Source organism: Cyprinodon variegatus, unplaced genomic scaffold, assembly GCF_000732505.1.
Source record: "Cyprinodon variegatus isolate N-32 unplaced genomic scaffold, C_variegatus-1.0 Scaffold1490, whole genome shotgun sequence".
Taxonomy (NCBI): Eukaryota; Metazoa; Chordata; class Actinopteri; order Cyprinodontiformes; family Cyprinodontidae; genus Cyprinodon; species Cyprinodon variegatus.
In genome coordinates this window covers 98,310-122,759 of record NW_015151943.1, presented here as the reverse complement: position 1 = coordinate 122,759, position 24,450 = coordinate 98,310, and the positions used below count along the sequence as shown (strand labels likewise).

Below are 24,450 nucleotides of genomic sequence, written 5' to 3'. Positions count from 1 at the left end.
TATAAAATGAGATGAAGCGTGCTGCAGTTCTGTGTTATTGCCACAGGTGGCAGTGTCATTAGAAAACTCCATAATGCGTATTTAACAAGAGGAAAGCATGAGTTCCTTTTTTTTTTTCATATCTCCCTTTTTTTGTTGAATCTGTGTCTTAACATGTCAGTGGTTTCCCCTTTTCTTCTTCTAAAATTACCAAAACCTTTCAGTGGATGTTCTGAATGTTTCGATATATATATTTTTTTGCCAGATCTGCATAAATCCAACAGTTCAGAATGAACATTGTATTTCTTTCGTAATTCAGTTTTTAAAACTTCCTCATTCATAATATTTCTTAAATATAGAAAAACACTTGGTCAGCAAAAACATATTTATCCTGCAAAACCATTTTAGGAGAGCTGCCAAAAGTTGTTTAATCATTGCACAAACAGCTGACTTTACTAAATCTGCACGGAAGAACTAAAAATTGGATGCTGTCATATAATCATAAAAGTCAATCAGTCAGTGTTTGCCTCTCAATGTTTTTTTTTTACCAAGCAGCTCTGCTAAAAAACTATATTTACAATCGGTTTTCTTTCCTCAATGATACAAACTGGCTGATGCAATTTTAAATCTGTCACACACTCACTAATGCATCCAATGCTAGCTTCTCCTGTATCTATAACGCTAGTTTAGTTCAATAAAATAAGCAATAATTAAAAATAGATAATTTAAAAGAGGGTAATCAGCTGGCCTCATTCTATTTTGGCCCCCCAAAGCTTTCTGCTCACAGCCACGTCCAAACTTGGACCGGCCGTGGATAGATGTTTCTCTAAACAAACAGGAGTTGGAAGGACAAGATGACTGACGTTCAGGGAAGAGCAGAGGAATCAGAGGATGCAGTGTGGTGGCACATTGTAAAAGTATTTGTTTGATGGGAAATGAGGAAGCAGTGATGCAGACAGAAGGGACGCTTAGGTGAAGTTTAGTTATCCTGTTTTTCTTTTTTTGAGGGGGGGAGGGGGGGGGGGTTGTCATGACACTCAGATTTAAGCTGGTATGCAGTGGTTTTAGCTCACATTTGCTTTTCCTTCCGTGTTTGTGAAGGAGCAAATGGAAGCCAAATTCCTCTGTTATCCTAGAGGTTGGGATGGGGTGAAGGGACTCATACACACAGGACTTTCAAACGGTTTTCCTCACAGTTTCTAGCTTTATACCATCCCTGATTTTCTTTTTTATAGATGTATTTTGCTCTTCTTTCCACTTTTCATCATTTCACATCTGCAATTCCTGTATTGCTTCTTTCTAATCTTTATTGTGCACAAAATCCCAAGCAGAATGATAAAAATCAATGTGGTGGAATGTCTTTGTGCTTTCACGGCATGGTGCTGGGACTGTGGATCCAAAGGAGCATGTCTAACAATTCTTACAATCATCTAAGGAGAATATTTAGGACAAAGTAATGAAAAAAAACTAGACCACCCTAATCTTCAAATTTTGTTCCAAATGTTTACTACATAATGAGAAGAGTGAACAAATAAACAAAGATGGTCTAACAATCTTAGGCTTTGATCTCCATAGTCGACTGTTGGTCTATCATATAAAATTCTGATTACATACTCAGAAATTTACAGTTACTATTAGAATAACTCTCTTTCAAAAAAAAAAAAACATTGGGTTTCAGTACTACTAGTTTTAAATAAAACATTCATAGTACATTTTTGTAATTTTTCTTTCTTATGCTGAGGAAGTTCTCATTTTTTTCTATCCTTTTCCTTAAATTGGAAAGCATGTCCAACAAGGGTGAAATCCAGTTAAGCAAATAAGTCATAATAAATAAAAACACCTGACTAAATCATCTACAGTTTTTTTATTTTCTTTATCTTTTTGTTTTATTTACATTGTACAAAACTATAACATAAAAAAAATAAGTTATAAAATGGAAAGAAAAAAATGTTTTTTAAAGCAGTACCTAAAACATTAGTCTTTTCATTGAATGGTGTGTGATGTTTGTGCTATTAAGATTATTTTCTTAATTTATGAAGCGTACTGGGGAAGTACATTTTGCATTAATAACACAATCCTAATGTATCCTAATCCTACTGTATAATGTGTAATGTATAATGTAAATGAAAGTTTTAGTTTACAGTATTTGAGAAAAAATATTTCAAATCCTGTTGGTTTTTTTTTGCAAAGCTGACCTCCAGTCTTCCCTTTTTTGTTAAAGCGGTATCATGTGAGTCATTTGGCCTAAGAGTGTGTTTTCCATTCAACATTGTCTAAAGTTCAGGTGGAGTCCTGAAGTGAAAGACAGTAACCGCCTCAAACATGTTCTACACAATATCTTATATCCAATAAACTGGAGTACCTCTTAAAATTACAACAGGTAATCCTGGCAGTTCTTCAACACCTTTGCTGTTCTTGAGTTCTAAGGTTTCCATTTGCTGCCATCCTGAGGGTCAATTTGAAACAGTAATCCAGAGTGGGGAAAAAAGCATGCACGAGGAGAAATGGACTTGTGCACGCTCTCACACGCGTTTACTAGGCATTCCCTTTCGGGAGGCGGTGGAGGGTTGTGCATTTGCATTTTTTTTTTTTTTAAGTGGAGAGGGCAGGTCTTTTCAAAAATTCATGAAAATCCTCCTCTATACCTTTAAGTAATGCAAATAAGAATTTGGACACATTATATAGTTTTTTTACACACAGGCTGATGTTTTTCAGTCTGGCAGTGTCGCCTGTTGAGCTGGTTTATAGTTGCCTTTTGTATCTCTGCGTCTTTATGTCTGTTTCTCTATCCTTGAACCCCAGTCGGCCTCGGCAGATGGCTGCTCATACTGACCTGGTTCTGCTGGATGCTTCTTCCTGTTAAAGGGGAGTTTTTCCTCTCCACAGTCGCTATAGGCATGCTTAGTGTGAGGGATTGCTTTTGAGTCAATGAGTCAATGCAATCAACTGGTTTTCCTCAGATAGAAAACTCAATCTGACTGTATGATCTGGTTGAACTGTAAAGTGCCTTCAGATGGCATGTGTTATGAATTGGTGCTATATAAATAAACTGAATTAAATTGTATTTTAAAGTTAAAATGAATTAATGCTTTATTTGGAACATGTGTGCTTTTAGCATAACAAGAACAAAAACAAACAAAACAGTCAAAGCTTGCAAATTTTATTAATTCTTATTGCTTTTTTCTGTAGTCTTGATAGCAATTCTATTGTACATCTGTAAGTATGACCTCAAATCTCTGTACAATAATAAAAATATATTAAAAAAGCAAATATGGTATTTATGTCAGTGATGATGATTTTATGCCTGGATTCAGTACATCGCACTAACAAAATGAAATCCTGTTAACACTGAGACATGGGCTTAATGTAACCGTAATGTAATACCTGCTCATTGTGTAGGTCTGTGTTCTTTGTGAAAGTTTTAATTAGAAAGGCAAGACTCATCAGACAGCATAACTATAATCATTGCTATGACTGCTCATTGTAATGAGCCTTTATAGCTAATGGAAGTTAGCATGTCTCTGTGGACACCAGACCTGAGCTGCTGTCAATCCGAGATCCGAGCTCAGACTTCAGAGGAGGAAAACAGAGTAACCAGCTCTCTTTTAAAATGTAATTTCCTGAAGTATCCTCCACTACAGTCATTGTTGTAGCATCGTTTTTGTTTTGTTTTTTCTTGGAGAGCATACCCTTCTGACTAAATGCCTTAGTCAAATTATTATTTATAATTTCCATACCTGTTTAACACCAAGATCTCTTGTTATGCAACACAAATACAATTTACTAGTGATTATTGTACCAAACGTACAGAACTTTGATTCTGGAGCAAAATTCATGCACTTTTATGAGTTTTTAATTTCATAAGCATAATACCACTTTATTTTATTTAATTTTTTTACACAAATTTCCGGTCTGAGAAGGACATCCTCACTTTGAGATAATGTTCTTAGTCTCAATTTAGATGGATTGTTGGTGTTCTCATGTGAAGAAGCCTAAATAGTGTATTTTAGGGGATTTATAGGCAGCTTTTAATCACTGATCACTTTACAGTAGTTACACCTCACTGGTACAAGGTTGGGGACCCTTTTGCCTTAGATTTGTAAAATAGTTTAAATAATTCTAGGTTGGATTAAAAGCGTGAAGGCCTTTGCAGTATAGCCATTTGTGTTGTGATCCAGAAAGCAGTTCGAGAGCCCCAAAAGTGTGCCAGCCAGTTAACACAAGGCAAGATAGACCATTCTTTCAGTGTTTTTTAATGTCTGTTTCCTGTTCTTGGCTAACAGCACCAAATTTGGCCTCCTGCTGCTGCACCACCCCATGTGTTTTCACATCTCACATCTGCAATTCCTGCATTCAGCACCATGTTAGGAACATGAACAGTTGTTTTTGCTGTTGTTGCCTTTTTATTGACTTTAACCGCACCGTTTGCTCTTCTCTGACATATATCACAAGTCCTGCCTTTTGCTTGATGTTTTCTTTTTTACGCCATTCTCTGGAGTAAAACAATAAAAAACAGTAGGTCAGCAGGTCATGAAGTACCTAAATCATGTCAGTCTGGCACCAGCAGTCATACTAGGTCCAAAATCAATGTTTTTAGGAAAGTTAAGAGATGTTGTTATTGGTATGTTAATTCATGTGTAAATAGTATCACATTTATATAATTAGCTCTTATTTGGAGCAATCTAAGCAGGCGTTTATGTTTTTTAGAAACTTATATTGCATTGATTATACATTCTGAACATTGAACATTAGTGAGGACACGGTAGAGAAGAGTAAACATAACTAATATGATGTCCAATGAATTTTGTAAAGCAAAAACTAGACAAAGTTCAGATTTTAGTGAGGTTTTAGGAAAAATTGAGTTTTTATTATTTACATCCAGTCGTTTGGTTTAAGTTTTTCACACAGCATATGGTTATTCTAAAAAAGAAATGATGCCATATTATATATGAATATAAGTATGGGCATATATCAACGCATGCATCAACACATTTTGGTCATTCTGCTCCTTTGTCCTCTCCGCTGTCAGTTAGCTAAGCCTTTGTTCCGTGCTGACACCCTTATTTTCAGATGGAAAAATGACTCTAACCCTCCCTGCCTGAACTGTCCCAGCCTCCCACAGCAAAAACATGCACGCCTTCCTCTCCACGCACACACACACACACACACACACACACACACACACACACACACACACACACACACACACACACACACACACACACACACACAACCCAGCACACACAGTAGTGTTTCCATGACCTATGGGGATATTTCATTGACTTACATTAATTTTATATGGCCTAACCCTAATCTTAACCACAACTCAAAGGAACAGAACTTTACCATATGGGGATCAGGATTTTGGTTGCTATGACGTGACTGTGTAAACATATTGAAGTCCCCACAACGTTAAAACAAGTCCACACACACCCGTATTGAGCACATAAAACATGACATTGTTTCATGTTTTGATCTCAGTGTGACTCAGACTTATCTTTCTTCTCAGTAATGATTCCATTCATTCTGCTTAATTCAGCTTACATGTTCATCAAGTGACTTAGCTTCTTAAACTGAATGTATCTGTTGCGCTCTAATCTGCGTTTGTGTAGCGAAACATTTTTCCCAGGACTGGATGGCCTGTTGAAGGGAAATGAGGAAAGGAATGGTTGGAAAAGAGCTCTCTGTTGTTTCATCCCCCCTTCACTTACAGCCTGAGGCGCTGCTCTTGTTTTGACTTTGGTTCAAGATAAACATAACCCTGTCAGACTGGCAGCAAGTATAAAATGTTAATTCTGAATATTTTGATTTAGGCATTTAATCCAGGTTATATCGTCCTTTTCTCCCCAGTCACAGCCTTCCATCCTTCCACTGTCATTTTTAGCAGCCTTTCAGCTTTTAGTTTAAGTCTTTTGAGGCCAAAAGGCCTGTTAGTTTTAGTCACATTTAAATCGTTTCATACAATTTCAAAAGTTTTAGTAAAGTTTTGGTCAACGAACATTCAAAAAGATTTTAGACTGATTTAGATTTTTGTTTTCATATATTATGTATCTATATATAAAGAACACCTCCTATGGATGTGGATAATTGAATAAAAATCAATTAAATATATGTATCATATCTTATATGTGAATACAGCTGTCTTGATCATGGCAGAGATCAACCCAGTATACCAAGAAATATATAGAGAAGACAACAAAGTCTACTTTTCTGCTTCTGTTAAGATGACAGCTACTGCTGTTGTGCAACATGCTACCCCTGCTAACGTAATAACAGGCTACACAGCGCATGTTTTTTTTTATAAAAATTGGGACAGTTGGCAGAAATGGGGACATTTGGTCACCATATACTTATGGTTTATATCCTAAAACTACCAGACTACGAGTGATACTGAAACACATAAACCCTGACCCCATAAACACATCATAACAAGGAGTTAAACTTTGCTGAACTACTGTTAGAGAAACCAAACTAACTTTACCCTGATGCTAACAGGACCTTATTATTGCAGGAATACCAGCTCAGAGAACCTGTTATGTCTGCTGTAGTATGTTCCTTCCTCGTTTATGCCCACATTAACCACCATTTGTTTCTATGATATATTAGATTTTCTTCTGGATGGATGATATTTGAAGTAGATCCATAGGACATTGTTTCACCAAGGCTGCTTCAGCAGCTCTCTGCTAGAAGAGGACAGGGCACAGTATGGGGCCCAGCAGTCCTGATCCTTCAGCTTTTCACTGACAGATTAGATGCCAACAGACAGAAATGTTGATTTTGTTTGTCTGAAAAATGATCATCTACATTTTCTTCTAGTCTTTGCATACACAACAAAAACCCCACACACATCTCGTCATCTTTTAGTCATATAAGAGCAATATTTATTTGGTCACCAAGCATCATTATCAACAACAAATGTCAAAAAGCCTCAACTAAATGTTTGTCATAGTTGATGAAAAAAATGACATGGCTTCCTTCACCCTTCCTTCCTTCCTTCCTTCCTTCCTTCCTTCCTTCCTTCCTTCCTTCCTTCCTTCCTTCCTTCTAGCTTGAGAGTATTTTCTTCATTCTTATCTTTTTATAATCCCTTTCCCTGTTATAATGTCATACTTTAAGGACTTTATTATGAAATGTGTTTTAAAAATGAAGAACAGAAAACTGTAATGTTTAATCTGGATTGGTTTAGTGTTAAAACTACAAAGCTATTGGAAGGATGATGCAATTATTGTAGTTTTTTCAGGGACTTTCATTTCTCTAACACTCCCTATGTTTTCAGTGATTCACTGTTTTACAGTTGGGGGTTAATAATTAATAATCAGGCTGCAACCGGTTCGGCCGCATTCTTTTCTGTGTTTTCTTAGCTAATGCTCAGACACAAACCAGATCCTAATGCTGGGTAGTTTTCTTATTTCAGGGAACCAGTCCCAGCAAAAAACCTGGACTAGAACAATGGTTCAGTGTAGGTGGATGGATTTAGAGATTACACTGCTGTACTGGAAAGCCCTCTCTGCTGACGCTCAAAATTCACGCTGTGATTTAAACTCCAGCAGGAAGTGAAAGTCAGAAAGGTGCTTTTCTGTGTGACTGATGTGATTTCAGGAACATAAACACAAAAATCAGATCAGTGTCTGAATAATATGATGGAAACATTTTTAAAACATTCTACTATAGGGTGTTTGCCTTTGTGGTCAGAAAGGTGTCTTAGCTTTGGTAAACTGTTGTAATCAGGGAGGAAAAAGAGGAGATGAAACATTTTAATATTTGTAATCCCTCATCTCCAACGTGATGAGTAAATGGAGGAATGTTTAGGAAGAAAGAGGATCTGGTGGGAATCTGGAAGGATTTTTTTTTACAGACCTCCTAGAAAGTATTCATACCCCTTTTCTTGGTCCCATATCTCTTTATTTCCCACAGTTTTCATTAAACCAAACAACAATCTGAATTTAGCTTTCCTTTTTCTTAACACTATAGGCATATAATTATTCACACCCTTTGCCAAGACACTTATTAATATTTTAAAGGCATATTTTTATCTGCTTAAGAACATTTCTAGCACGTGAAACAAAAGTCAAAATCTCTGTTTTTCTTCATACAAAGTTGCTGTATGTAGCTGATAATGATTCTTATGAAAAATCTCAGTCTATTTTATAGTTCACCTTTATCTTTGAATACCTGCTATAATGCTCAGTAATAAACAGATCTGATTGCTTTAAAGAGTCCTTTTACGACTCTAGATTGTTTTTTAAACAGCTGAACTCTGACATATCAACAGTGCATGATTTACCTTTTACCTGCAGTATGTGTAACATCCAGCAGGGGGCACTAGATGTTACTATTGAATTTATGGCCTGATGAAGAATCTGCAGTCTTTATTTTCTTTTTTTCTAATCAGATCCCTTCCTCAGCACGTGTGGAAACTGGAGCCCCTTTAACACAAAACCGACCTTTAAAGAGTACATTTCGTTTTTACTGAGGAAACTCTGTCATCCATTCATCGTTCCATAGACAGACAGACAGATTTTTATACCTAAGGGCCAGAAAGATAGCTCTAAACAATAGTACTGTTATCCAAGTATTATTCTGTTTGTGAAATTCAATGTTATCATTCCATTACTTATTATGTTTATCTTTCATAATTTTTAGCCAAAGTTATCTAGAACCACCTTGGAATCCAATCCAATCCAATTATATTTAAGCACTTAAAAAAACACAGCTGACCAAAGTGCTGTAAAAAAAAACAAAAAAAAACAACAACACTAGATCTTCCTCCGACCAAGGCACTTTTAAAGCTGAGCTCAAGACTGATCATTTTAGGCTTTTACTATCATGTAGTGGCATTTTTCTATTCATTTTGTGTTTTTTGTTTCGTACTGTGAATCCCTTGTTATCATGTTGTCATAGTAAAGTGCTTTGGTCCCCCTAGCTGGCTGTCATCAATTACAATTAAATTAAAGTTCAAAATCCCATACACCAAAACTGGAGCTCCCTAACCCATCAGGATAATTTCGGTTTAAATGTTTTTAGAAAAGCAGTTTAAATTGATAAATGAAAAAGTCTGATATATTAGACTTTTGTTATTTAGCAAATTTAACAAACACACTAATGTACAATCAAAAACGAAAAATATATAAATTTAGTTCACTAACCCTTAGTGTGTGCCATTTGTAAATAAACTGTAGCAATTACTTGGTGTAATTGGAGGAACGAATGCTGTGTTGAACATGACTAGAATATGCCACCTTGAAAGTCTTTACACCTCCACACCTGCACATATTTAACCAAAAAGTTTAATGTAGGAATTTTAGGTGATGGCCGTTACAAACTAGTCCATACTTAGATCTCACAGGGAAAATTATACATAGTTTTCAACTTTACTACCAACAAATCTTTGAAAAGTGTGGGGTGTATTTTTATTCTGCCCCGTAAGAGAAAACTTTATGAAACATCCTTTTACTTTAATTAAAGCTGCACATCTTTTGCCGTGTGCCTCTGCCAGTATTTCAATTTTATAGACTATAGAGTCTAAGTGCTATGAATATGTTTACAATTCATGAGACTTTGTGATTTTTTATTAATCCAGAACTGCTGGTTGTGTTCAGTTTCACAGCATTGTTTCTGTTGTATAGTTTGGAGCATTGTGTAATAAATTCACAAGGTTCTCATGAAAACACATCAGAAAGAGGCTTTGGTCAGAATAAAACAATAGTAAGCAAAGTTTAAAATGCAGTCATGTGAAGCCCTGCTTCCTTAAATTGTAACAGCGTCCCTGTCAGACCGATCTAAGTCTTTGTAAGTTATTTCTACTGGAAAAACGTATGAAAGGTAGTCAAACAGTCAGTTTTTCTTTAAGGGGAATCTTGTTTTGATGTTGTTTCTGATGTCAGAAACAAACCATTTGGAGAAATATTCTAGGAAAGCGACGCAGTTTAAAACTGTTTGGATTTAGGTGAAACATTGGAGCAAAAATTATTCACTAATTTTGATTTCTGCCTCTGGTTTTTTGTTGTTTTGCAGCCGGCGGTGTTGGATAACCTCCTGACTTCCATGAAGTTTGTCCTCCATGGAATGGGCATCCTCCGGATCAACTTGTCTAACAGCAGAAATAAGGTCATTACCTTAACTAGCCTCTCATCATTCTGCTCTTTTTGTTGGTATTTATATTCTGGATAAAGTATAAAACGTACCTGCACTGCACTCAGACTGCCAGAAGAGGGCAGCATCTTACCATAGTCTGCTTGTAAAATCAGCTGAGTTTGAGGAGGCAGGTGGGTGGTATGGTGGTGAGGTTTGATTTGATTTGAACTTTGTTATTTGAGTAATCAAAGCTCCTCCTCTCTCCACCCACACTGCACATCCTGCTGGGATTTGATAACCAACGTATTTCCTCTAATAAATGTCACAGAGGATGTGTCTGTGTGTTTTCACATCTCTCTTTGTGTGCTCATTTATTCATTTCAGCATTTGAAGTGATTACTGAATCTAAAGAGCATGCTCATAAACTCCAGTGTCACATGTGCTTGCATCCCTGATCCAATCTTCCTCTGCCCCAATCATCCATCCCCACTCTCACAGGTCCACGCCCATTCGGTCCTCTCCTGTGGGCGGTGTTTCGATGAAGATCAGGTGCTGTTGCCGTTCCTGAGCCACGCCCTGTCCTGCCTTTGGGCCGACCAGGGGGTGAGGGCTGCGGCCGCCCGGGGTTACGAGTACGAGCTGAACGACTCCGCGCTGTAGTGAGTAATTTCTAAGCACTCACCCGCTGAGCAGAGGAGAGGCGGGGGGCTAATTAGCAAGGCAGAGCAGCTGATGCTTGCTGTCACTTGAAGTCAACATCTGGAGAGCGAGGGAGAGGGCTCTCAGTTTGTAAACACATGGAGTCAAACATCTTTAATTGGTGGGATCAAACACAAAGATGCGTTCCGGTGTCATTGTGAGGTTCCGTGTGACAGACACACACAAATTAAATTATCAGTGGGAAATGGATAAGAAATGATTCAATAGTTCCTTTTTTTATATAAAAAAAAATATATAATTTAAATATGAAAGTGAGCTGTGCATTTGTTTCCAGTTTCCCTGATTAAAGGATTTTAGGAAAAACTATTCACTTCTGCAGTTACAAATCTGGTTATTCCTCTGAAAACTGTTTCAGAGCAACAGCTTTGCAGATCTAGACCCCAAAATCACTCCTCAAATAGCTCAACCTATATGACAGAGACAATCTGTCATCAATTGGTTTTAAAGTCTAGCCACATATTCTCTGTTGGATTTAGGCCTGGACTTTAATTGGGTCCTTGCAACCCATGAACATACAGCATGACACTGGCCCCATTATATTTTGAATGGTTCATGGTGTGTTCAGGGTGTATGCAAAGGACAGAAAAGAGGGAAAGAAAGAGCTCCTATTTGTAACAAAAGAAGAGAGACATATCTTTAATTGGTGAATATCCAACATGCAGCTCTGTGGATAAGAAGCCTAAATGTGTTTTACTGAGCTCATAAAACCCAGGAGCTGCAGGGTTCAGACCTCTTTATTAGTATTTAACCAACTATGTTAGGTAGAAACTAAAGCTGTATGATTTTTATTTTATTTTTTGCTGATGCTTGCTGAATTTAGCAGCTGCATAATATTAAGACAGTATAGATTTAAACTGTTTAAAAGTGCTTTTTAGGCACAGCTTTAGGAACAACTGTTGAGGGGGGTGAAAAAAGTACCTAAAATATTAGTGTAGAGGAGACGGTGTGTGTGTCTCTGCGTATGTGATGTGGTGGTGAGAAACACCCAAGCAGCACCAGGAGGTCGTCCATTCTCATCCTCTGTCCCAGTGAGAGGCCTCGCTTCTAGGGTTATCCACACCGACAGGCCCCTTGGTTCCCACTGAGAACTACCTTCCATCACCTTACACACACAGTCTCTGTGACACTACTTTACATGTGAGGATCCTTGCTCATAAGTCCATCCTCTGGACTCTGGTGTTAACCTTTATATTTGTTTGTGGTAAAGTCCTGGCATTCTTGTGTTGAAAGGATCACGATTTCAGTCTATTCAAAGTCTATATAAGAATTTATCAGCAAATATTTGTATTTCAAAATGTAGTTCCTGTCCAACGGTGTAAAGAGTGTACCCTTCCTACCATCCTTCCTTCTTTGAATCCTTGCTTTCTTCATAAATCACGGCAACATATGCCATTCAGCTCCTTAAAAATTAAAAAGCAAGATTACATTTATTTTATTGTAGCTGTTTTAGCTTCTTGTAGATTCTGTTAAATCTAGAACAGATTTAAAATCTGCCTCATGTATGAAGCCCTAAATAACCAAGCTCAATCTTATATCAAAGATCAGATTGTTCCTTATGTTCCTAATAGAGCACTTCCAATAGGAGGCAGATCTTTTAGTAATCAGGCTCCTCTCCTGTGGAACCAACTACCAGTTTTAGTCTTTGAGGTAGACACCCCGTCTACTTTTAAGTATGGTTTTAACTTTTTTTTTTTCTATAGCTTTTATTTTTAGTGTGTCTGATTTTCTTGTGCTCTCTCTCTAGTTATGCTGCTATAGGCTTAGACAGCTGGAGGACATAAGGTCCCCTTATCATCATTCTGCTTTATTCTGTTGCTATTCTCCCATTCTGACCATTAACTTCATGTTTTCTTTACCTTTTCTTGTCATAGTAGCTTCATCTGTCTTTTCCTTTTTGGCTTTGACACCATCCTGGAGAGATGATAGTGCCTGTTGCTCAGGCCAAATACTTTAGTCCTGAGCAACAGTCCTGCTTCTCTTCTAGGGCATTTTACTGTGGCTAACTGTATGTGCTCACTTTCATCCCTTTTGACATGAAAACAGTTTCAGAGCTCATCTGCTAAACTGTTTCTTTCCTGGACAGAGCCACCTGTGGAGCTAGTTTATCATTACCTTTTCTTTCACCCGTATTGGAGGTGACAGAGATGACTGGAGGGAGATGAGGAGGAGGGATGGCCTATCCTAAGTTGAACCAGAGTGGTGTCCCATTATTGAACATCTATGCCAGGCAATAGGATGCCCTAAGTTGGAGGTCCATGATCGACTTTGCAGTCACATCTTCTGACCTTGGGGCACACGATTCATTCAACTGAATGAAGACAGGAGCCTAGCTGTTAACCAATCCCCACATGGTGGTGAGTTGGAGTTGCAGACAAAAGAAGAAGCTGGGCAGACTTGGAAGGCCCGAGTAATGTAGTGAGGGTCTGCTGGGAATGTCTGGCAGAGTTTTTTGCATTGCCAGAATCTGGGGGAGGCTGAAGGCATTGAGTCTGAGCAGACCATTTCCTCTGCCTCCATTGTCCAAGCCTGTATCTTTGGCTGGAAGGTCTGGGGTGCCTGCTGTGGTGGTAATCCCAGAACACCATGGTGGACATTGGCAGAAAGGAATGCTGTCAAGCTTGTCGTAGTCCTGTTGAGCCTGTTTGGCTAATGGGACTCCTGAGGCAGCTAATGGAAAAGTAATACCAAGTGATTTGCAGCCCTGGTGGATGCTGAAGCAAACGCATATGCCTATTAAATAATCCTGTGTATTCAAACATTATTACTAGTAATCATAAGGCTACAATTATAAAATAAAATATTACAATTGAACAGAAATGTTCTTTATATATTTTTATTAGATATCAAAAATTAAATCTCTAATTTCATCTTGGCTTTTCGTTACTTTGTTTAATCACCATTTAGGATAAATGATATTTTCCTTTTCAGATGTTTTAATCAAAAAAAGCTTATTAGATGCTCAAAGGAATAAATTCGGGATCTTGTTGTTTAAAAATGTTTCCTGACGCTGATGACAATGTATTTTTTTTTTATAAAGTAACTTCTTTGAAACTCTAAATGTTCCTCAGATAAACAGAAGAAGCAAACAGACTTACATGTTTTTTAGCTTTCTGCATTTTTGTGTGGTTTAAAGCAGCAGGATATCTGTCTCCATCCAAGAAACTGATTCAGGATGACGAGCTGAGAATGTCGCAGTCAGTTCACATAGGTGGAGATGCCTCTAAGTGTGTGTATGTGTGTAAAAAGATCAGATCTCACAGAGTGTGTGTACACCCAGTCACAGTGACTGTGTTAGTGTTTGGAGCTTATCCTCAGTGTGTTTAATATGGTAAAATACTCTGTGAATATTCATCGTGATGAGCCCCCCCAGGGGTTCCCGCCTTATCATCTCATACCCAACCCACAAACTGGCAGCCGACACGACAAACAGAAACAATGAACTTGCGCACCGGTGACTGATCCTTCGTTTGATCTCCAGTTTGACCGCAAGTTGTTTTCCTCGTCTCTCTCTGTTCTTTTAACCCTCTTCTTCTCTCTTTCTGCTCTTCTCTCAGTTTCTTTGAAAACATGAGCCGCATCACTTCTCCAGACTACGTGCCCACAGAGACAGATGTCCTTCGAGTGCGACTGAGGACGACAGGCGTGATAGAGACGCAGTTTAAAGTCAACCACCTCATTTTCAGGTAGACCTCCCTCACTGTATGAACTAGGCCCTCTGTAGTGTCTGCAGATCCAGGCCTTTTCTCCACCTCTCATGGCTTTGGTCACCTCTCCTGCAGCGTTCTTATCTCTGTCCACAGACAAGCGATTAGCCTGAGTTATTGGACTGAGACTGGTTCCTCCCTTTGATATGTCAATACGTCAAAATAAAAATCAGTCGTTGGGTTTAAATGGCAGTGGTGGATCAGTCTTATCAGGGTAGCAGCAGAGGGCAGATCATGTTCATATTCCCCCTTCATCATTAATAGCAGGACAACAGGCACTGATGAACTAAAGTCCTCTTTTAAAGACAATAAACAAAATAAAAAAAAGAGCCTAAAGCTTGGTAGTTAAATTGTGTTTTTGTTTCGGTGAATTTGTCAACAGTTTTTTGTTTTAAACAGCATAACCAAGGGTCAAGACACAGCAAAAAATAATCTAATTAAAACAATGTGGATGTCTTTGGTGGAGACAGACCAATAGGTTGTCCTGGCAAGGTTTTTTGTATCAATACATGCATATGTGGACCAACTCAATGCTTTTAGCAACTTTCACTTTAGATCACTTGGGTTATATGCTTTGCCATTCCTCCCATTTTGCTATAAATTGTTAATATTTTGTTTGAATTCTGTTTTGATTGATAATTCTTTTTTGTTTAAATTTAGACCTAAAATTTTTTAATATCGGTATTGACATAAGCCCTTAACTGTATTGGTTAATTTCTGATCTTTTGTGCAAGACTGCACTGCCAGAAGCATTGGCTCATCCCTGTAAACTGGTTAATCCAGGTGTTCCAGTTAATTCCATGGCTACAGGTATGTAAAATCCAGCACCTTGGGAGGCGGCGTGCTTCTACAGACGTGTATTAAAAAAAAGGGGGTCGCTCTCTAGCGATCTGAGAAATTAAGTGTGTTACCTTGATACCATCTTTACTGGGTTAGAAGTCCAGTGAGATTTAGTTTCCGGCCGTTGGAAACAGAATAAAATGATCTGAGCTTCCACACTTCAATTGTTTATAATAAGATTATAGTGATTAGGAACAAATGCAAAGACGTCATTGTGTATGAAGGTGCAAAGGGCGGACCCTCCTCTTGCTATCTTCCACAAGTCTCCTTTGGGTCAAAATATTAATTTTTCTCCTATAAGTCCTTGTCTGAAATGTAATGAATCCATATTAATTATTTTTTCACGCAGTTCAGGACACGACAATGCATCAAAGTCACCTTGTAACTTCTGCCTCCTTGATGCATTTAGGGCAGAGTAAGACAGAGATGGTGGAGCTCAGGAAGTCGCCTTTGTCCCAGATCTCAAAACCTCTGTTTGTCAAATTTGAAATTTAATATTAAGAATTAAGCACACTTGCACTATTTATGCCTTTTTATTCATTCTTTTGGAAAGTATCCTCTACATCTTCACCTTTTTACTCTTACTTTAGTTTGGCTGTTATATCAATTTATTCTGCCCCATGGGGATGATTAAAGAATAATCCAATGAAGAAGGTGGTATATACATATTAAATCAAACACAAAACCATCCCTTTGACTAAAACGGTGGAAAATCTGATTAGAATCAGTGTCGTTCGATTATGTCTGGAAGGTTTTGCTGCTAGAGAGACCAGGGCAGCTGGTTTAGCCGAGGTTAAAAATGTAGATGAACAAGCTGCAGGATTTGGTCTTCTGAGAGGCAGTGACTGCAATGGACGATAGTCCATGAGGCATTGAGCCACAAGATGATCAGTGATGTTAATGTCCTTAAAAAATGTGCTTTACATTTACACTTTTTTTCCCCTTTTCTTATATTTATCTAGAGCTGTTTGATGCTTAACTTCTCGGTGTAAAGCACTTGAAGCACCAGTCTTTTTTCACAAAGTTCTTGAAGAACTGTGCTCCGATAGATGGTTTCATGTTGACCAGATTGTTAGTTGAAAGAAAAAATTAGTCTAGAGCCCTGGAGTGAGAGGAGACGAATGATGAGAAGGAATTAAAAAAAATGAAAATATTAATAATGAGTCATTGTGATTTGAAGCCTGTCATAAAGATAATTAAACTTTTATTGGAACGTGTATAAAATAAAAACAAATTACAGCTTGGATGACTTAAAAAAAAGCATTTTAGACTCAACAGAGTGATTCTCAATGACCTTTTAGTTTGAAAATAGATCTACAGCTGAGGATCAGTGTAACATGATATTTTTTCTGTTTCCTAAAAGCTTAATTTTGATATATTGTCAGCTTTTTTCCCCACTCTCCTCAGTTATTTCTCAGCACTATCTATACAAAATGCTGGCATTTTCAGATGCAAAGACTAGAAAGAAGAAATTTAAAAACTCTCAGAAGGCTGTTGATTAAATACTTTAGACGTACTTATGCATTAAGGAGTGTAAAAAATGTTGTTTCTTTCTTCCAATTCAAGGCTTCTGAGTTCAGAGAGGGAATAATCTAATAAACATAAACGCTCGTTACATCTTCTGATGCTGCTGACTTGTGGCACGTCTGACCTGAGTTGACGGAAAGATTTTATGTCTAGGGAGAGTTCGGGCGACATTGAAACACTTTGAATATAAATGGATCCGTCATCACTCATCGTGCAGATAAATGCTGATTTTCCCTGGCATTCTTACAGTCTGCGTCACTCAGATGCTGCTCTGATTTCCTTTATTATGGATGTTTTCTGTTTAATGCTGACGTCATCGGTGCGATGGTGTCGGGCCAGAGCTTGAGGAAGTCTCAGGTGGCGCTGCGGGATGGATCCTCTCCCCCATCCTCTTTTCTTATCTGCCTGAATGCTTGAGAAGATAAATAATTGGGTCTAGATATTTGACATTCAGCAGCATGAGTGTTTTGGGTGGGCTCTTTGTGCATATCTGTGTGCAGCTTGATGTGTTCGCCTTAAAGAAGATCAAACCCTCAGGTTTGGTGAAGAGATTTACATAAATTAATGTAATTACACCAAACTGAGCCCTCAAATGGGATGCAAAGGGATTTGGGGGCCTGGTTTGTGTTTGTCAGGGAGGAAGTTTTATTGCTCCTAGAGATTTTGTACAACAGTGTTTTGCTTTCAATGTGTCTGCAGCAGTTTAATGAAAACACTTTCCCTGCTCTGCTTTCATATTGTTAGTTAGGGCTGCGTTCTTACAGAGCACTTTGTGGAACCGTCCTTCTCTGTTACCTGTCTGAATCCATCTTATTGCTTCATATACTGAAGGCTTCTCAACTGTGTGAACATCTGCGCCCAGCACTCCTGCAGCTTTTAGAGCATCTTAGTGCTTACTGAGATTGCTATCTGAGCTTTGGAATATTTTTCTTTCGTTTGTGGATGTTGATTAGGTTTTGATTGACCTGGTGACACAGGATCCGCCACATATCCAGGTTTATGAAAACATTTGTATCCAAACCTTCTTTTTAACCCCAGTTAAAATGTTAGAATTTAAGACACTGAAGAAAAAATTACATGAAAGCGTTTTTTTTCCCAGATGCCTCACCTATATGCAGATAACATAATATATTATTGTCTGCACATGCGTACAAACTCTGACAAAGCACCATGTTACCTGAATAATTTAAAAATGATAAAGTTCAGTTATTCACATTTAAAAAATACACATAGCAAGGATGAAAAATGTTTGGGGAAAAAGTTGTAAACTAGTAATTCAAATTAAAAACAACAACAGAACAATTTTTTCTCGTTATTCTCATACTTTGGTAATAAACGTCAGCCAGGAATAAGGCTGAACTCCTGGAAGTTTCTTTCTTTTAAGAGCAAATAGAATTTCTTTAGGTCTATAATTGATACCACAGCTATTAAAATCGTTTCGTTTTAGATTTCAGATCTATGGTGACTAGATACGTTCATGATTATACATTTAATTACTTTTAGTAGTTTTTAAAGTTCTTGTATTTTTTTTTTTTGTTGCTCTTTTACATAATTAGTTAAAAAGCACAACAGCATGCATCATAAACCGACTTTTTACATCCAGTCATTTCATTTGATGAAATATAGCAAACATTTAATGAAGAAGGAACCCTTACCCACCCTTATCCGACCTGAATGGTAAAATGTTTTGAATGCTTCTGGTTATGAACATATACTCAGCTATGAAACCTATTTTTGCTGCAAATGTTGCACAAAAAATAAGCCGCCTGTGATCATTACATTATATGATAAAGAGGTTTGTGTCAGCACATATTGATGAATGTAAATGAAATCATCAATGTTTTTATCTGGACTCAGTGGTGATGCTGACGGATGATGCAGCTTGACTGATAAATCTTTTTAGATGCTCTGCTGAAGAACACTGGCTGATATTGTTTGACTGGATGAGGCTGTCTGTGTTCATGTGTGAGAAAACAATAAGATGTTCTTTACTGGGGCGTCACTTGGATTTGAACAGAGCTGCACTAAAATAATTGGAGTGTCTTTCAACATCTGAAAATTAAATGGAGGTTAACTTTAAGGTATAGAGTCTGAATTAATATTTTTATGTATGTGTTTTCAGCTTTGAGCAATTTTCCTTCTTTCATCTTTCCACTTTTTTGTTTTTTCTTTCTTTGCTTCTTTCCTTGTTTCTTTCTTCTTTCTTTACAGACCAGTTCACATGACATGAGAATTGTTTAAAGTACAGTATGGTTTAGCATTGTCCTGAAGGAAAAAAATGTGAATAAGAAAGTTTGTTTCATCGGGTTTCTGTTGTTACTTTTTTGTTCAAATGCAGTTGTGTCTCGCTCTATGAAGCCCCATGAGACTTTTTCAGATCTTTTTTTTTGTTTTTGGATTCAAGCTTTTACTTTTTTGTTCTTCTTCATCATCATCATCTCAAATACGCTGCCCTTTTCTAATCCCCTCTTCCTGTCTTCTGTACTCTGCAAGTGGACTGCTCCAGGGACTGGATAAACCAGACTGAGTGAATTCGCGGACTGTGCCGGCAGTGTGAATGCACCCCTAGAATTAATTACCCACTCATTCATCACTGAGGCCTCAGATATTTAGAATGGACTTAAATAACTCTTATATTTGGACTTTGTTCTCTAATTAGGTGACTCCTGAAGTCCATTCATTTCACCTGATTTTATTTGGAGTAGAGTTAAATTACACTTTATTCTTTTACAAAACATTGTGCATTTTTATTTGAGAACAGAAAGTATAGACATTTGTGAAATATTAAAACCCTTTGTCATTATTTAACACATTAGCTGGTGATATGGTAACTATAATATGACTCAATGGAATAACATCAGCATTAATGTTGGACTGTTTTTATTAAGACTTTCATGACTTGAATGATTTATCACCATTTTAGGTTTTATGATGATCCTTGTACACTACATTAGTCATCATTGTTTAACGTGCCATTAATCATGCTGCTACCAAAACAAAAGCAGACGGACCACTTCCAATCACACTTGGTGCTTTAATGCAGCCCTATATCTTTAAAACACACACACACACACACAAAGATTTTTTTTTTTTTTACCATTAACAATTTTTGAACATTTATTTGGATTTATGTAAGACAAGGACAGAAAGCATTTCAAAACAAAATTTAAAAATATCTTTATCTATAGAATTTCTTTAACCATGAGTATAAGATTTTATTTTTAGTTAGAACAACTAATTTAAATTTTTTTCCAGCAAATTGATTAGATTGATTGTTTTGCTAGTATTTTCAATTTTTCAAGCAAAAAGATCTACCTTTTTGTCATTTTAGAAATTAGCAATTTAAGTCAGTTAAAAGCTGAGAAAATGTAAAAATATGTATTATGTAGTATGGACTGAAATACAACAAAGATGCACTAAAGTAAAAGGGAAAAAGATGAATCGCTGTATATTTCTAGCTTTCTTAAAAATGTTGGTTAAAACATGTGTTATGAAAAATGCATTTTCCAAGGAATTAGAAATAATAGATATTCAAAAAAGAAGGCTTCCAAATTTATAAAAGTACCAGAAAAAGTCAGACTGAGGTCCATATGAAGGTTCTCAAATATCCAGGATTAAGTTGAGGTATTATAATTAGAGAATACAGTTTAAAATAAAGCTTTTTTAAACTAAAAAACTGATTTCTGTTTTGTTTCTTAACGTTGAGATAGGTAATGTAAAACCCAAAGTAAAAAGTTAAAACCCAATGAAAACTGAAAATTTAGAAGAGGGTGACTGAGTTTTATTTGCATGTGGTCCAGGCAGCCTAAAGGATTCCTGATTCGCCTTTGACCTTTGGCTGTAAAAAGGATCTGCTATGCATCATTAACATCAGTCTCACTGATAATTATAATTACAACCCTGCAGATGAGGCTGAACATTATGGGGCATGAATAATAGGGTGTAAGGTGGCTCAAGGAGGGGATGAGATGACTTAACCTGACCTGTTTGAATGGATGGATGGATGGATGGATGGATGGATGGATGGATGGATGGATGGATGGATGGATGGATGGATGGATGGATGGATGGATGGANGGATGGATGGATGGATGGATGGATGGATGGATGGATGGATGGATGGATGGATGGATGGATGGATGGATGGATGGATGGATGGATTAATTTGAAAACTTTCCATGCTTTTCCATACATTTTTAGACCAAATTAAGATTGGGATAGCTGGACTAGAGATGTCACTTTACTGATTAGATGCTGCCATCCTAGAGGTTTTATCTTTATTTGAATACATTCTACAACTCCTACTTCTAGAAGTAATCCTGCTGTCAGCTGAAATAGTGGCCTGCTGTTTTTTTAATCATCTCACCAGCAGGTAGATGTTAGATTGGAAGCATCTACCTGTTTATAGCTCACTTTGACGAATACTGAGAGCGAAAACCTTGAGCTCTGTGCATTCAGATGTAATACTAGCCTTATTAAGGTGGGATTGTGGATGAGTGTGTATGAGAGTGGATGTCTGTGATGACACATCAGCGTTTTGCCTGTCTTCGATCTCAGTGGAAAATTTCCATTATAACCTGACATTTATGCAGTGCTGCCTTTCCTGTGTGTTTCCCCTGTAGTGTTTCCACATGTTTATTTCCCCTCTCAATAAACTGCTGGGTTACCTCCGTGGACGCTCTAAAACAAGCCAGGCGATGACACATCTGGCTCTGGAAATCGGTGAAGAGGGATGGGTGGAGGTGTCATCCCCCCTCCTGCATGCTGATATTCCTGCAGTCTTTTTGTTTCACCCTTCCATAGAACGTTGACCTTTTTTCTCTCTGTCTGCCACTGTGTTGTGATCACCTCACTGGAAATGTTTTTGAGAACTGAAAAGGGTGGTAGGTGTGGACACTGTCAGCAGATATGTGTACACGCAATCATTGTGTGGGTTTCACGTGCAAATCTAATAATTCTGATATTTATCTCAAAGGAAACCGATCTGTTATTGATCAGGGTTCAATTTCTGCCACCAGCTGCACACTGATGAAGGAGCCTCAGACACTGAGATGTTATTACATAAAACTGCCAACAGAAACGTAGCCTTTGCTGAGGTCCTCCTCCAATCAATAAAGAACTTATGGTACGTGTGTGTCAGATAAATAGCAAGTGGTTCCAGTATGATCATGTGGTTCTCGCATTATTTAGTTTTGTTTCCTCAAATATATCAACATCATGTCAGGAAAGAGTTTCAGACGCTACTGTTTGAACTCAAGATAGTGAGAAATGCAAAATAAAATGTAACAAATTAAAACAGTTAATCTCAGCCCTTTTATTCCTCAGAGCCCATGTTGAACACCAACTGTATGATATTAAAGTTAGCCCTGCTCAAATTTTGAAGGAAACTTCAGAGATGTTTTTAAAATCAAGAGTTAAATTAACGTCCCTAATAAATATTTCTAAATTAGTTTATTAGTTTTTAAGTTTTCAAAACTGAACATAGTTCTTCAAACCAAAAAAGGAAAGTTATGTTTTTTCTCTCTTAAATTTAAATATTGTCTTTTACTTTTAAGGGACTTTTTGTTTCTTCATTGAATAAAAGAACTGTGGCATCTGTTGGCTCTAGTGAAGCATTTTTAATTATTTTACCAATTGTTTTATGTCTTAACCTGCTGAAATGAAATAATAGTGTTAAAGTTACTGAAGATGTCTAACAAGATCCAAACAAATGTCTTAATTCATCATTTCATTGTTATTCTTTCTGTCATATCAGTGCATACAATATCAGACCAGATTACATACCTGTGCAAAATACGGTTCTAGAAGCACTTTCTTTTTGCAAAAATAAGCTAAACTTGACCACAAGATGTTAGAACAACATGGAAATTCACTTTGGGATCAATAAAGTGTTTTGAATTTAAATGATTTTAGTTCATCTATTTGAGTAATTTAAATGCAGTTGTGCATCAGACTTTTGTGTTGCAGCCAAACCTAACAGGAATTTGGGTCATAAAATGATTAGCAGACATTCTCCCTCTTGGTTCCTTTAAATATGATAATTTTTTGACAAAGTGCTGGAGAAGCAAAGCGGGCCCTAGACCATCCCATTACCACCTACATATTGTATTGAAATTATGAATGAAATTAAGGTGTGACCAAAAAAAAAAAGAATAAATCAGTAAGTTTGCAAATGTTTATTCACAGATCAGTGAAAAGGACATGAATGACAAAGGCCTTTAGCTTCACATTTCTCCTATTGTGTTCCTGAAATACACTTTAAATCATCTAAAATAAATACAAGGATCATGTCAAAAACAAAAAAGCTGCTCTGTTGACGGCATGTTTATTCTGCTCTGTGTGGTTTAGGATGTATGATGTTGGAGGCCAGAGAACAGAACGCAGGAAGTGGATCAGCTGTTTCGAGGATGTCCGTGCCGTGCTGTTTGTTGTGGCTCTTAGTGGCTACGATATGACTCTGGTAGAAGACCCCTCAGTGGTACATGCACACTGTCGTCGCAACCCACACATTATAGCTGAACAGTCAGAGTTACTGCAGAACCTTTCATTATTCCTTTACCTTGTTTAAACACAATATAAATGTATTGTTTTTAAAGAACAGTAGGTTGTAATTTTGGGCCAGAGCATGCATAAAAAGTCAACACATGCTATATTTTTACCACAAAAACAAAAAAAAAACAATATACTTCATATTATTTAAATTATTTTTAAACCCTTCCAGATGTGTAAAAATAGTGATAGGGTTTGATTTGTGTTTTCTTGAGAGAACAAGAATTAAAATGACACTTTATTAGATTCCATCTAAGAAGTTTTTCCTTCTTCCTGCAGAACCGCCTTAAGGAAAGCATGAAGCTTTTCTCCTCCATCTGCAATAACATCTTCTTCCGCAGCACCTCCATGGTGAGTACTCCGTCACCTCCTCCACCTCAGGAGGACATAGATAAACCAAATTTAAGATTTTGAGAAGATAAAAACAAAGGTTTTCATCCCATTTGTTTTTTAGTGGAAATTATAGGCAGTCACAGGGGCTCCATGATAAAAGAGATATGTCTCAATATTTCTCAGTCATACTCGTTAAGTGTCTTTCCGTTTACATCAGAGGGAGGAAATTAGTTCATAACAGCAAAATCATGTTTCTGTTTTTACTGTAGCTCCAGGTAAAGGAAAGTACACCCTGTATTTTCTCTAGAGTCATTTGGTGTAGAAGTAGAGAGGTTGTCCCGTGTACAGAGGTTATTAACTGTCCAGGGTTCTAATCTTGACCTTGGGACCTCTGCTGTCTCTCTCTTTCACTCTCTGCACATTTTCTGTCTGGTTAATGAGAGGTCAGAATCTAAAACGAGAATTCTTTTGTAAAAATCTCAGAAAAAAGAAAAGTTTACAGTCTTTCTTGGGTTTTAAACTCAATTTAAGACACATCCGATACTGCTGTGTTGGTATTTAAACCGGGCAATTAAGGCAAGGCAAGTTTATTTGCAGTGTTGGGCAAGCTACTTGTCCAGTGTAGTGAGCTAAGCTATCAGTTACTCAGCAATAAATGAAGCTTCACTACACCAAAGCTACCACCTAAAGAATTATAGCAAGCTAAGTTACACTAATGTGTTAA

General features: G+C 37.2%; 1 protein-coding gene across 2 annotated transcripts in view; it reads left to right on the top strand.

Moving 5' to 3' along the window:
• LOC107103628 (guanine nucleotide-binding protein G(o) subunit alpha-like) overlaps positions 1 to 24,450 on the top strand; it is a 41,898-nt gene that overhangs the window by 2,580 nt on the left and 14,868 nt on the right. For both annotated transcript variants that reach the window (XM_015403401.1, XM_015403402.1), the window contains exons 3-7: positions 9,994 to 10,086; positions 10,552 to 10,712; positions 14,328 to 14,456; positions 23,193 to 23,322; positions 23,673 to 23,744. In XM_015403401.1, the coding sequence (XP_015258887.1) occupies positions 9,994 to 10,086; positions 10,552 to 10,712; positions 14,328 to 14,456; positions 23,193 to 23,322; positions 23,673 to 23,744 (585 nt within the window). The remainder of the gene's footprint in view (positions 1 to 9,993; positions 10,087 to 10,551; positions 10,713 to 14,327; positions 14,457 to 23,192; positions 23,323 to 23,672; positions 23,745 to 24,450) is intronic.